This window comes from Abramis brama (assembly GCF_963993115.1).
Source record: "Abramis brama genome assembly, chromosome: 5".
Taxonomy (NCBI): Eukaryota; Metazoa; Chordata; class Actinopteri; order Cypriniformes; family Leuciscidae; genus Abramis; species Abramis brama.
Genome location: NC_139967.1, coordinates 40,145,719 through 40,159,652, shown reverse-complemented (window position 1 = coordinate 40,159,652; position 13,934 = coordinate 40,145,719). Strand labels below are relative to the sequence as shown.

Below are 13,934 nucleotides of genomic sequence, written 5' to 3'. Positions count from 1 at the left end.
TCATATTTCATGGGCCTTAATGATATCTTTAGAATATCTGTTCTTTGATTTGATTTATTTGAGATTATAGAAATCATTAAATCTTGCTTTATTCACCATTACGCCCTGAAGGAACAGAGAACCTCCTGTCACTGTACCTTGTCATCTAAAAGACACGTCGGATTACTAAATACCTAGTAACTTATAGGATGAACAGTAACCTACTACACAACTTATTTTTTTACATTTTTTTCTTATTTAGAAAGCTGGAAACAGAAAAACTTCCAGATGAGAAAGTGAATAATTTGGCATACTATGATTTTTTATTTTTGTTGTAAGCTATAAAACTTAAATTAAAAGTTTAACATTTTAAATCCTATAGAGGTTTCCCCAAGACCACAATTTAAAATGGTCCCACGCTTTTATTTACATACCAGGCTTTACTGATGAATACATACACATTCCATTGAACAGGCATTATAAACCTGAATGGTAAAAAAAAAAAAAAAAAGAAAAAAACAGATGTACAAATGTGAATGTGACATACACAGTTGCTATGAGGTTGCAAACAAAAATCTGAAACCACGGGATGGTAGGTAGCCATGATTTTGAAAAAAACAAACAAACAAAAAAACATGTTAAAACCTCATTTGTGTTTGCATCATTAAGACATGAAATGCAAGGGATGCTACTGCTACTTTCAGCTGTTTTGCTGTTCTTTATGTTCAATTATGCCTTTTGCAATGAGGTCTGGAATCTCAACAGCAAGCCATGGTCCAAGCTTTGGAAAGAACAGAGATTAGTTATTAATATGAGATGCAATAACTTCAAAGCAACACATTAGTTTAGGAAATGAATGGCATAATACATATCATTTTAGACATGTAACCTTACTTACTCCCAAAGCCATTAGATGAGCCAGACCAAACTTTGGGACATTTCTTGCCCACAGTGGCTTGAAGTGGTCTGTTAGACAGATTTTTCCACCTCTGTGACAAAAGATGGTTTTGAAAGATCATTTCACAATAAAGGTACATTTTAACACAGTATTAGATAATTGTGATGAAACTGAAAAACTATAAACACATGAAGCGAACCTGTACATCTTCGCTGTCTTCCCATCTAACTCAGGAATGGCCACTTCAGGAGCTGTGGCAGGATATGTAACTGGAATCTGGAAATCGGGATGGAGTTAAATAGGTTATCTTTCAGGAAATTAAGTTAAATGTACAGTAAGTGAGTTCAAAATGTCTTACATCAAACTCCATGTCAAATTCATATTTTAGAAGCTCGTGAATATACCAGCATTTTCCAAACCACCTACACAGAAAAGGTAGCAAGATGTTAATGAAAATATAATAGCTCCTAAAAAGAAGACACTAGTTAAATGGTAATAAAACTGACCTTGTGCCCTCTTTGTTGGACTCTAAACGGAACCAATCATTGTCAGCTGCTTTGTTATTTTCAACATACTGCAAGGCAACTTAATTATTATATTAAGCGCACATATTTTGTAACATGAAGTCTGTATATGGTTTGTACTGTAAATCATAAATGATAATGAACTGTATACGTCAATAAGACTGAACACTTTTAGCGTAATGACACGTATGGTTATTCGTTCATACAGCTAGTATCGTAGCTCCCTAATATGCTTTTGCTACAATACAATAACTCACCTTTATGAGAGCTAAATATTCTTCTCGAAGTCTCTGAACCCATAGTTCTTTGTCTCTTGGTCCTGAATTTGTTTTTAAAAGCGGTATATCAGAAACTGCCTTTCTAGTGGCTTCATCTGCCATGTTGACAGTTGCGATGTCCGATTCGTAAACGAATCGTTCTTTTGAGTCGGATCTTTTCTGTGTATCTCACTACACAAGTGCTACATGTGCTTACAGATGGCTTTATTGGAACATGGCACGCCAGGAACCACGTGATGAAGTTAAAGAACGACTGAATCGATTCATTGAAATGAACTGTTCAAAAGAACCGAGTCGCAGAAATGAGTCGTACCACGCAGGAGAACCCCATGTACGTGCCCCGTGACGTCAGAATCTGTTATATAAAGTGACATTTATTATTATAAGAGCATACATTGTATTATATCACAACAAGATATTATGCTAGTAATACAGCTTTGCATTACGCTTCATTAATTCTTCAAATGTGTTGTTTTCATCGGTGTGCAGAGTGAACAACAGCATGTTTCTGCACGGAGGTGTTTCATAGCTGCTCCTCTTTAAATGACTGCACTGATCAGCTGGTTCCGCCGCTAGAGTCTGTAGTTGAGTTGTCTCTACATCCCTCAGCATCCTTTCACCTTACTCTCTTCCAGCGGTCACTGCATGTAAAAGCTATATTTCAGTATGATTTCAGGATATCATTTTTGCATACTGTAACGGCACAACCCACATTTATTCAGCGTAAGTAATGCAAGAAAATGCATGATTATTGACGAGCTCAAATGTGCAGGTCATTCGTTATTATTATGTTGATTCGAGTACTTGCAGAGTTGAAAATTATTTATCTTTTCTTATATCCTTTTTGTGAAATGAAGTCGATAGTGTAATTTCTTAGTAAATGAAGAATGCATGACCCAATGTTTTGTATTATTAAATATTAATTATTATTATTATTATTATATTATAATTTTGTCTCTCACAGTTCAGAAGATCAGGTTGAAAGTGTGTGGTCCTCTCATTTGGCTCTGGGTTCCCATGGGCAGTGTGCTGGCCTTGTCAAACCGGCCAGGGCGCCAAAACTTCCCATTTCCACAAGATAGACCCTTGTCACGGTGGGATAGGAGAGATGGACGGCTGCCTAACCCGGGAAGCTTTGATGGTCTACACCGCAACTGTAAAGGTCTGATACTCTTTTCTATCTCTGTTGATTTTTTTATGCATTTTTAATAAATTCAATTAAAATACATACATTTTAAGTAAAAAGTGGTCTATTAGAAGTCATTTTAATTGCTTGTGCTTCTAGATGTATTTCCACAGCAGATTGAAGGTGTAAAACTGGTGATAAATAAGACCCTAAGCAGTTTTTTCAAGGTTTGTTCATACATGTGGTTCAATTATGACCCTATTCAGGACAGTTTCAGTCATTTTAATGAACATTTTCAGCACAATTTAGCACTAAATATTTGTGTTTCTTCTCTCCTCAGGTCAGTCACACGTTTCACCTCAGTGCTGTTGCTCCGTCCAGTTATCGCTTTCACGCTGAGCACCTACAGTCAGACACTGACAGCAAAGAAACGGTAAGAATCTGACAGATCTGGATCATGTTCAGTTCTTTTTTCTTGCATCTGTTCCTGTTCAAGTGGTTTTCTGAAGAATTACAGCTGAGGTTAGGGGATATAACAACATCCTTATCAAAAATCCTTGGCAAGAGGTACAGTATGTTTGGACAGGGGTGTCGATATTTGTTGTATTATTATTCTTCTGCATGACAATTTGATTGGGTTATCCTGCAAATGACATTACAAGGTTGTGTATATTAGTTAAGCAACTATGCTGTCACATATTAAACACTGAGAAATTCAGCACTTTTCAGCAGGAAAAATTGGACTTGTGATTTTTGTTGAATTAGGAGTAGGGCTGTCAAAAGATTAATCGCGATTAATCGCATCCAAAATAAAAGTTTGTGTTTAAATAATATATGTGTGTGTACTGTGTATAATTATTTTGTATATATAAATACACACACATGCATGTATATATTTAAGAAATATTTGCATACATATACTGTATATATTTATATATAATTTATATTATATATAAATATAATTTTTTTATATATAAATAACACATTTTTCTTAAATATATACATGCATGTGTGTGTATTTCTAGATACAAATTTAATTATACACAGTACACTCACATATATTATTTAAACACAAACTTTTATTTTGGATGCGATTAATCGCGATTAATCTTTTGACAGCCCTAATTAGGAGTATAGTAATAAAGACAATAATAAGAAACTTCATTTTTACATAGTGCTTCTAAAGGTGCTTACACTCACACACAAACAAGAATATACATTATATACCATTCAAAATTTTGGGGTCGGTAAGTTTCTTATGCTCATTAATTAATGGCCCTTCACACAGAATGTATTTTTGCGGTTAAAAACAAGAGGCGCATACATTTCAAAAGTATGTCAGTATTCTGCCAAAGATTACTTGATAGGAATGTTTTGTTCTGGGAACATTCGCTACTTCATAAAGACATGAATATGGACTGATGCTGACTTTTTAAATTTTTTTGATAACTTGAATGCCTTCTCTTACTAAATTGTACTTATCTAACATTAAAAGTTAGTTATGTTTAGCTTATGACTCATACTGCATATTATGCAATGATTGAATAAATAAAAAAACCTGCAGTACAAGTTACTAGGTTTGTTCAAACACATTTCAAAAGCAGTGCATCTTAATGGGCAGTAATGGACAGGTTTAAATAATAATGGACTAATTGCCTGAAGTGTGTTGGGTATATATGCATTGGATAAGTTATGATGAATTTACAATCCAACGATCTTCTGTGTATAAAGGACTCACCTATGCTTATTGGGGAAATGGACTCCTCTGGCAGCTTAAATGCACACTCTTTGTTTCATCTGAGTGAGAAAATAAGAGCTAAAGCAGTATTTCAGGTTAGTAGCAATATGCAATATTGCTCTAGTTTAATTAAACACTTTTTAACAATGTGGTGTGGACTGACTTCATATTCTTTTATATAGACTCAACAGGCACAGTTTGTCACATGGCAGTTTGAGACGGAGTATAGGGGCAGTGACTTCACAGCAGCGATTACTTTGGCCAACCCTGACATTCTCAGGGAATCAGGTATGATCGCGTGTGTTCCTCAGTACAACAGATGACAGACTTATTTATATATGTCACAGGAATGTGCTTTGGTTAGAACAACACAATGCAGAACATGCAGAACAGGTTTTTCTGCAGTTGCCCTTGTACGTCATTTTGCCGAATTGTTTAAAAAAAAATATTTATTATTTTCAAAGATTTTTGAGTAGCACTGCATTCATTTTACACTCCATAAGAGTCACCTTCTGTGTAAAAAAAAAAGAAAATTTTTTATCAGCTGTTTCTTGTCATTAGTGGGTCTGTCTTTAATAGTATAAGGCATGGTTTATTATTTAATTAATTATTAAATAATTAATTAAAATGAAAAAATCATTATCTCTTCGTTGTGGCAACCCCATCTCTCCATATTAAAGAGGCGTGGATCAAGGACACTGGCGAAGTTATATCTGTTGAGTTCTGGGCGATAGGTTTAAACAGGATAAAATCATGCTCTATTAATGCTCGACTTCAGCTTATCCAGTTTAAAGTAGTTCATAGGTTGCACTATTCCAAGACTAGACTGAATACATTTTTCCTGCTGTTTCCCCAACTTGTGATAAATGCAAATCAGCTGAGGGAACTCTTGGGCATCTTTTCTGGTCCTGCTCTAAGCTCACAAGATTCTGGGTTGACATTTTCAGTTTGTACAGTGCTGTTTATAATAGACAACTAGCTCCTGACTGTCTCTTAGTGATACTGGGCTGCTCCAACGGTTCTTTGGCTCTTCCTTCTGCTTTACATGTTTGGTATGACCATTGCAAAACGGGTTATCCTAAAGGAGTGGAAGTCAGCTTCCCCTCCTTGCTTCAAGTGGTGGCTTAATGATATGGTTTCCTGTTTATACCTTGAAGAAATACGGTTTTCTATGTCTAACTCTCGAGATAAATTCAAGAAGATCTGGGGCCCTTTCATAGATTACATCAGGAAGAAGAGCCCACAAACTGGGACCTAATTTTTTCATTTATATATATATATATATATATATATATATATATATATATATATTTTTTATCCTTACTGAGACCCTCACTCCCCTCAGGTCCAGGCTTCCTTGACTTAATCTGTGGACGTTTTAGGGCATCTGCTTAGTGAATGGACACGTATATGTATACTTTTTGTTTACCTTTTTATATAATGTGCGATTGCTGGCTGTTTATGTTTGTTTGTTTTTGTTTTGTTTGTATTATGTATGTAAAAAATCTGCATAAATAAAATAATTAAAAAAAAATGAAAACATCATTAAAATTAAAGATTATAATGAATAAATAATTTTAAAATAGAACCTGCTGAAATAATAACACTTACTAAAAGTGATTATTTTGTTTGTTTACCTGCATGCCATCTGATCATTAACCGACATAAAAGAACTGTGAACATACGAATGTGTTAAAATATTGAAATATTACCTTAAACATTTAGGGTGTACTTCAAGTGAATATTTTAGGTCAAACTGGTTCAGCAACGCATAAAGGCCCCGATGTACTCACGGTGAAGTTATTTTTTGTTCTTCGCTTAAGGCGAGACACTACAGGTGAATAGGGTAAAATTTTAAAATAATAGATATCACCATGAAACTTCCTCAGTTGATTACTTACACAAGTATATAAAAAAAATATAGCACAAGTTTTAGGAATTTGTATGTTTAATTATGCAAATTAGGCATTATCTCATTAAATATGCACGATTTTGCATATATTTTCGGTAGATAGATCTGAACATATGATAAAGCCAGGTGCAAATTTCTTTTTTCATTTTGTTTACACACAAGATGAAAATAAAAATTCAGAGGGATTTCAGGATATATGCTTTCATTACCTAGGAAATCAAAATATACTGTCCATAGCCTTAAAAAATCGATTTTCGCCATATTTTTTTTTAAAATTAAAATGTCACATAAATCAGACCAGGAATGATTTATTAACAAATCCCTCTGAAAATATCTTCAGAATACTGCTAAGTGTATGACTGGAAAGATTGGTGTACATAGGTGCTACATAGTGTTAGATTGTGGTGTATTTGGCCGAGCAGTGGTTTGGGTGGCTCGCCAATGTATTAGATTTCTCCAATACATAAAATAAGTCAATACATAAAATAAGTAAGCTTGACCAGTGTTCTTGTGGGGAGAAGAATTTATTGAAGGTTTGTAGTGTAGCAGTCCTTCAGCAGCGATGTTAGCATGTCGCCCTTCAACAATCTTAACCCAAAGTTCTGTCTGTATGACTGAACTCTATACATGAAGACAAAAGGGCTACAAACAAAGGAAAACTGTTAGTGCCTCCCACAGGAGATCGATCTAACTTGCTAATCCACTCTGAGCAATGCTGATTCTTTTTATTCATTCACACCAATCAGTTTCTATGGGCCATACATCTGAATGGGCCATTCATCTGTATGGGCCATTTGACACACACCTTTGCAGACACAGACAGAGTGGATTACATCTGATACACAGTCACAATGTAAATGAATCTGATGACTGAAAATACAAAATCTATCAATAGGCTGAGATGTATGTACTGGAGAATGACAAAAAACTCATTTTGAGAAAACGGCAGTTAAAGATTTAAATCGCTCTAAATGAGATTTCGATGTTAGCTTTAAATCCCCCTTTGGACATTCACGATTGGTTACTGATAGAAAGGAAATGCCCATATTTGGTTTTCATAGCGTTGTGCAGGAGACTTGGAGCTTTACAACGATACCGGTCATGACAGACTTCAGTAAACAGACGGAGCTCAGCCCACCGCCCACACTACTGAGAGCAGCTTTTAGTTGAATATGTAAATATACGCTGCAAGAAGGCGGACAGCTACCTATTACATAATTGCCACAGACCAATGGTAGTACGAAGTTGTTTACCAGCCATAGCAAACTTTTCCATAAAATTCGCTTTGAAATGCTATTTCGAACTCCCAAAGGAACTCCAAATAGACTTTGATTTGGCCTGATTTTGTTCGAAATGTCACATCAGTTCGTTCTTTGATTTCGCTTGAAGTATATCGGGGCCTTGACACCACACTAAAGCACTCAAAACACCTTAACAGCTAAATAGCAACACTCTGACAACTCCTCAGACACCCTAACAATCACATAGCAACTAACTAAAACCACTCAGAACAGCTTAGCAACCTTAGCAAGCTTAGAACCTCGATTCAATCTTCAGGTATTTGTGTGTTCACACGATTTGATTCTATTATCGATTCAATCTTCAGATCTTCGTACGTTCACACGATTTGATTCCAATTTCGATTCAACCTTCGGGTCTTTGAATGTTAACACGATTCTATTCCAATCTCGATTCAATCTTCAGGTCTTTGTATGTTACACAATTCGATTACAATCTTGATTCAATCTTCGTCTCTTCGTATCTTCACACGATTCGATTTCAGTCTTGATTCAATCTTCAGGTCTTGGTGAGTTCACACGATTTAATTCCAATCTTGATTCAATCTTCAGGGCTTCGGGTGTTCACACGATTCGATTTCAATCTGGATTCAATCTTCAGGTCTTCGTGTGCTCACACAATTCAATTCAAATCTGGATTCAATCTTTGTGTGTTCACACGATTTAATCCTAATCTCGATTCAATCTTTGGGTCTTCATAAATTCACATGACTCGATTACAATCGCAATTAAATTTTCGGGTGTCCATTCATGTTTATTTCGTGCTATAACTAGTTGTAAAAAGGAAGAGATGATCGGTTTACATGCTGCTTAAACTGAGGCCACCACAGCGATCTGTCACACTCAGGGCCATACCCTCCATTGAGGTCCCCGAGGCCCAGACCTCAGTATATTTCTGAGGTGTATATAATTAAAGTTGTGAAATAATTGCCTAATATTAATTCTACTTTGGTGCTGCAAGGATATTGCAAAATGCCAAGATAACCGACCTTCTGCATAGCAACAATTGCATTAGAGTTGGCAGCCCTACTCACATTTAAAAAAATGTAAAACTCTAGTTAATGCTGTTATCTGTTTGTGCCTTTTTTGTTCCAGTTATCATGGTTGCACACTTTCTTCAAAGCGTATCCCCGCAGCTGGTACTGGGGGGAGAACTGGTGTACCATCGAGGTCGAGCAGAAGAAGGGGGCATACTTACCCTGGCAGGCCAGTACTCAGGTTAGATTGGTCTTCTGCTTTAGTTCAATGGTCATCCATTTGTTATACACCAGTGTAAGTAATCCTAAGCAGTTACTTCTTGAGTGAAACTCATCCTATTTGTATGTACAATGTTCTGTTTGTCAAAGGTACTTTAAGCTCAAATGTCATATCATGTTGTGCCTTAGGGCCAAATTGGGTTGCAACTCTGAATGCTGGTAAAGGAGGTGCACATGCTAGCTACTACCACAGGGCCAACAAACAGGTATGGTGGTGTTGATGGATATGTTATTGTTTCAGTGACAGGACACATCAATAGTTTCGTAAAGCTGCAGACTGTTAATTCATCTCTGCAGATTCAGGTGGGAGTGGAGTTTGAGGCAAGTACTAGGACCCAGGAGACAACCTTCTCTTTTGGTTATCAAATGGAACTTCCAGAAGCTAAAATGGTCTTCAGAGGTAAGAATGGCAGATATTAGAGGTGGGCGGATCGATCCTAAAATATCGATACTTCGATACTGACGTGGTATCGAAAAGGATCGATCCTCACATAAAAATATCGATCCAAATGTCTGTTTTTTTTACCAGTAATTTTTATTAATTTAGCACGCAATTCAGTGCGTAAAATAAGCTTCTAAGTGGAAAAATAAGCGAATGTTAGTCACTTTTTCTCCTAGTCATCTGGATACAAGACGAAACCAATTTCTCCTAGTCATCTGGATACAAGACGAAACCAATCAATCACAGAGAGCGTTCGATGCTGGTGCTTCACTGAGCTCACAGGCACGTTTGGGAAACGAAGCCTTGCTTAGATGACAGAGAAACAATCGGGAGTTATTTTGCAATAAACAAAGCAAAAGTGTATATAACGGTTCAAAATGTTGAGGACAGTAAGATTTTTTTTAATGAAATTAATATTTTTATTCAACAAGGATCGATGCATTAAATTGATCAAAAGTGACAGTCAAGGGTTTTTCACTGTTAAAAAAATCTACTTCATATAAATGCTGTTCTTTCAACTTGGTTCATCAAATAATTCTGCATCATGGTTTCCACAAAAAAAAAAGAAACTGTTTTCAACATTGATAATAAGAAATGTTTTCTGAGCTGTAAATCAGCATATTAAAATTAATTATCATCATAACTGGAGGAATGATGCCGAAAATTACGCTTTGATCAATTGAATAAATTACAGTTTAGTATGACATAGAAAACAGATAGCCTATGTTAAATTGTAATATTACAGTTTTTACTGTATTTTTGATCAAATAAATGCAGAAGAGAATTAAAAATCTTACAGACCCCAAACTTTTGAACAGTAGGCTAGTGTACAATAGTACTTTTACTATAATTAGGGTAGTTTTGTAAAAGTCACTGACTAATAATTACAGGCGAGTTGAGAGCACAAATCACAAAATATTTAGTAGTCATGAAAACGTTTTCAGATTTAGCATATTAATGATGCATTCACCTCATAAATCATGACACACTGCTCTAGCACAGGAAAGTGCATACAAGTTCAAGTGCATGCTTTTAAAATTAAAAAGTATCGGTATCGATATCGGCGATACTGGCCCTGTATTTACTTGGTATCGGATCGATACCAAAATTTGGAGTATCGCCCACCTCTAGCAGATATACTGACTGTGCAATATATAAATATCAAAGCGTGCGGTAACTGGCTTTAAAAAAAAATATATATATTTATCAATTGTCACTCTGTTTTATTGAATCTTAGCATAGTTGAGCCAAGCAATCTGCCTTTTGCCACAAAACGGATCATAAAAGACCCAATTTCAGTCCAGTCTGAATTCTGACAAAATGTGAACCCGTTTTCTTTTTAAACCTGTTTTAAACATTGACTCTTACTCAAATTTGTATTTTGCTTTTCATACTCCTCATTCTAGATGGCAACCGTAGTGTTCAGGAAGTAAAAATCCTATTCAAAATCTACAGACACAAAATACTTGCTTTCAGTTGGAAACCCTGTCATTAACAAAGTTCTATACATCTTCCACCCTTTAAATCCAGAGAATTCGCACTGCAGAAAAATACAGTAAAGACAGTAAAATTGAGAGACATTTGTGCAATTTAAAATAACTGTTTCTATTTGAATATATTTGAAAATGTAATTTATTCCTGTGATGAAAAAGCAGTATCAGTGTCATATGATCCTTCAGAAATAATTCTAATATGCTGTTTTGGTGCTCAAGAAACATTATCAAAAACTGTTTTGCTGCTTAATATTTTTGTGAAACCATAATACATTTATTTTCTATTCTTTGAATAGCATTTATTTGAAGCATTTATTTGAAATTAAAATCAATCATTAAAAAAGTATTAATTTCTTTAGAAAAAAACTTTGAATGGTAGTCTATGTATATATTGCAGAATATAACACTTGCAGCCATTGTTGAGTCAGTAGTATTTTAAATGCATAATGATTAAACTTATGATTAACATGTAACTCATAATTTTGTTAATCATTTTGATGTTTTTTTTTTAGGAATGTTGGACAGCCGCTGTATCATTGGTGGGGTTCTGGAAAAGCGTCTCTACCCTCTGCCTGCCACCTTGATCATGGGTGCCTTTGTCAACCACAGAGCGGACAAGTTGCAGGTCGGTCTTGGGGTCAGTGTTGGTTAGATACGAATCCTAACTCAATATAGGCACCGCTTAAGACTTTGGGGACCCCAGAAAACCACCTTCACGTCTGCCCAAAGACTCTGGTCCACCACAGACTACGGACAGAACAGGAAATCCAACCAAAGCCCTGTTTGCCATACTGGACAATCATGCCGTTCATGGCCAGCAGGAATGAGGGCTAAAAAGACCAGGAACACAAATCCCTCTATGTTTGTTCCATCCTGTTTCAAAGGTTTAGCTGTTTTGGTCTTATGTATGCCCCTAAGTAACCTGAGGTAAATAACTGAGGTATGTTCACAGATTTTCTTTATTTAAGAACAAGGTGGCAGCCTCAGCATCTGTTGGCAAATACCATGCAAATGCAGTGACGTAAACGAGTGTCGCAAAATTTCCTGTGACTTCTCTATTAAAGATCTATTTTTTTGTAGCAAACTCCAGTTATAGTTTAGACTCTAATATCAATGTGTCAAGCCAAACATACTGAAGATTAGCAAAGAGGTCCAACATTTTTTCATGTTATCCCCTCAATTGACATCCATTCAAATAAAACACCATTTGCTCTCCTTCTTAAACTAACTTTTACGTCTCTTCTTAGGGGACAGACTCTGGTATAAAGGCTAGTATGACAATGGAAGGAAACAAAGTGACAGTGTGAATTGTACATGGATGCATTATACATGAGATATTACAGGACTTTTTTTCTGATTTGACTAAAATCAGACTAGTCAGAGCTGTGGAGTGGTAGTGCATTTTCATATGAAGCATAAGAGCCATCGGCTCACAGGAATGCAGGTGTGAATCTGGCCTGCATCATATTGGCCACATACACATTGTGTCAGGAGTGTCAACCGCATGTAAATGCGGGAGTATATCCTTAAATTAACATGACGTAAGGCCCGTTCACATGAAGGACAATAACTGTAACTATAAAGTTTTAATATTTCTTGTAATTCTTTGAGAATAGTGATATTCCACACCACTGCTATAACAAAAATGACAAAGAGGAGCGATATCATTGGAATCACTTTCAGAATGATTTTTCCAGCTGATCAACTATAAAAAACATTTGAGAATCATGTTAAAAAATTGCTTAACTTTAAAGAGCTTGAGCATTTAAAACGACAGATGACAACTGCAGCTTGTGCTTATAATAAACAGAACATTATTGTCTGTGAGTGTATACACTTATTTAGCTATCATTAGTTATCATAACTGATGTGAAAAGGCATTTACTTCCAAAATTGCGATGATTGACACTGTTAAAGGTGCAGTAAGCGATTTCTGAGAAACGCTGTTGAAAGTGGATCGGACCGAGCTCCAAAACACACTTGTAGCCAGTCAGTTTACACTCATAAGGGGGGAGGTGCCTGTGCTGCATAGCGTGTTCGTGAATTTGGGGGGTGAAGCTATCAAGATACGGGTGTGATCCTTTTTAGGTAGGGGTGTGTTTGTTCTGTTCTTGATCAACAGCGTTTCTCAGTAATCGCTCACTGCACCTTTAACCATAGCAACGTTTTTGCATCTTGCAGCCGTTTGGTATTCGCTTTTTTAAAGGTGCAGTATGTAATATTGACAGCTAGTGGTTGAAATGGGTACTGCAGTCCAAATTCAAAATTATTGGAGAGAGTTGTTTTCCCCGCAGAGATCTGCGATCTCTGACCCAGTTCGTTTGCTGACTTCAATGGCTGCAATACATTGTTTTTTGCCAACTGGCAACCCGTGGAGTCAAATTACTATTTGGTAAATTGCCAGTGGGTGTAATCACACAGACCAAAACAAAAGCAGACACTGGCTGTAGTATCCAGCGTTGTTTTTTAGAAAAACGAGTATGTTAGCATGTTTCCTAAATATCTGCAAACATATTATGGTATTTTAATGCTTTAGTACAGTCAAAAAATTACATACAGCACCTTTAACCATAGTAATATTAAATACCAAAGGCTTGTTATGGTGCGTACAAGTCCTCCTGGGAAGTTCGTATTTACGAGTTGAGAAGTCAGGTTTACGATGTCAGGTGAGTTTAAGATGGCGGTTAACCTTCTCTTAATTAACTACACACGGTTTTGAAACACTACTTCTAGAAAATGAAGAACAAAAAATGTGCAACAGGTGTATTTAGCTTTTTAACGTTTTTTTTTTTATTAATTTTTGAAGGCACTGTAAACTTTATCAGTACACATTATATTGTCATATTACAATGCTATCATATTTTGTGCAGGAAATTAGCTTATTTTGTTGTAAATACAAAAGCCTGACAATGTCACTGCTAAATACCTCTTAATATCGTTGTATTACGCCACGTTTCTCACTGACACGCCCCCAACTCGTAAAAAGCGGG

At 35.9% G+C, this 13,934-nt stretch overlaps 2 protein-coding genes across 2 annotated transcripts; one reads left to right on the top strand and one right to left on the bottom strand.

The window, feature by feature from the left end:
* Positions 1–280: 280 nt before the first annotated feature.
* ufc1 (ubiquitin-fold modifier conjugating enzyme 1) lies at positions 281–1,849 on the bottom strand. Its single transcript, XM_084113206.1, has 6 exons — positions 1,659–1,849; positions 1,384–1,451; positions 1,236–1,299; positions 1,077–1,153; positions 878–968; positions 281–760 (listed from the first exon to the last, which is right to left on the bottom strand). Exons 1-6 carry the CDS (start codon positions 1,779–1,781, stop codon positions 680–682), a joined length of 504 nt encoding a protein of 167 aa, XP_083969332.1. The 5' UTR covers positions 1,782–1,849; the 3' UTR covers positions 281–679.
* A 385-nt stretch (positions 1,850–2,234) lies between these two features.
* LOC311083374 (mitochondrial import receptor subunit TOM40B) lies at positions 2,235–12,165 on the top strand. Its single transcript, XM_084114859.1, has 10 exons — positions 2,235–2,402; positions 2,644–2,841; positions 2,965–3,032; positions 3,146–3,238; positions 4,537–4,638; positions 4,726–4,831; positions 8,849–8,971; positions 9,139–9,215; positions 9,307–9,409; positions 11,457–12,165. The coding sequence occupies exons 2-10, from the start codon at positions 2,697–2,699 to the stop codon at positions 11,594–11,596; spliced, it is 957 nt and encodes a 318-aa protein (XP_083970985.1). The 5' UTR covers positions 2,235–2,402; positions 2,644–2,696; the 3' UTR covers positions 11,597–12,165.
* Positions 12,166–13,934: the final 1,769 nt, after the last annotated feature.

Bases quoted from the DNA above. Each gene is read 5' to 3' on its own strand.
- ufc1 (XM_084113206.1), bottom strand. From the start codon at position 1,781: ATGGCAGATGAAGCCACTAGAAAGGCAGTTTCTGATATACCGCTTTTA. The intron at 1,300-1,383 runs GTCAGTTTTATT...TTTTCTGTGTAG, and splicing joins TCCAACAAAGAGGGCACAAG to GTGGTTTGGAAAATGCTGGT. The intron at 1,154-1,235 runs GTAAGACATTTT...CCCGATTTCCAG, and splicing joins AATTTGACATGGAGTTTGAT to ATTCCAGTTACATATCCTGC.
- LOC311083374 (XM_084114859.1), top strand. From the start codon at position 2,697: ATGGGCAGTGTGCTGGCCTTGTCAAACCGGCCAGGGCGCCAAAACTTC. The intron at 8,972-9,138 runs GTTAGATTGGTC...GTTGTGCCTTAG, and splicing joins CCTGGCAGGCCAGTACTCAG to GGCCAAATTGGGTTGCAACT. The intron at 9,410-11,456 runs GTAAGAATGGCA...TTTTTTTTTTAG, and splicing joins AGCTAAAATGGTCTTCAGAG to GAATGTTGGACAGCCGCTGT.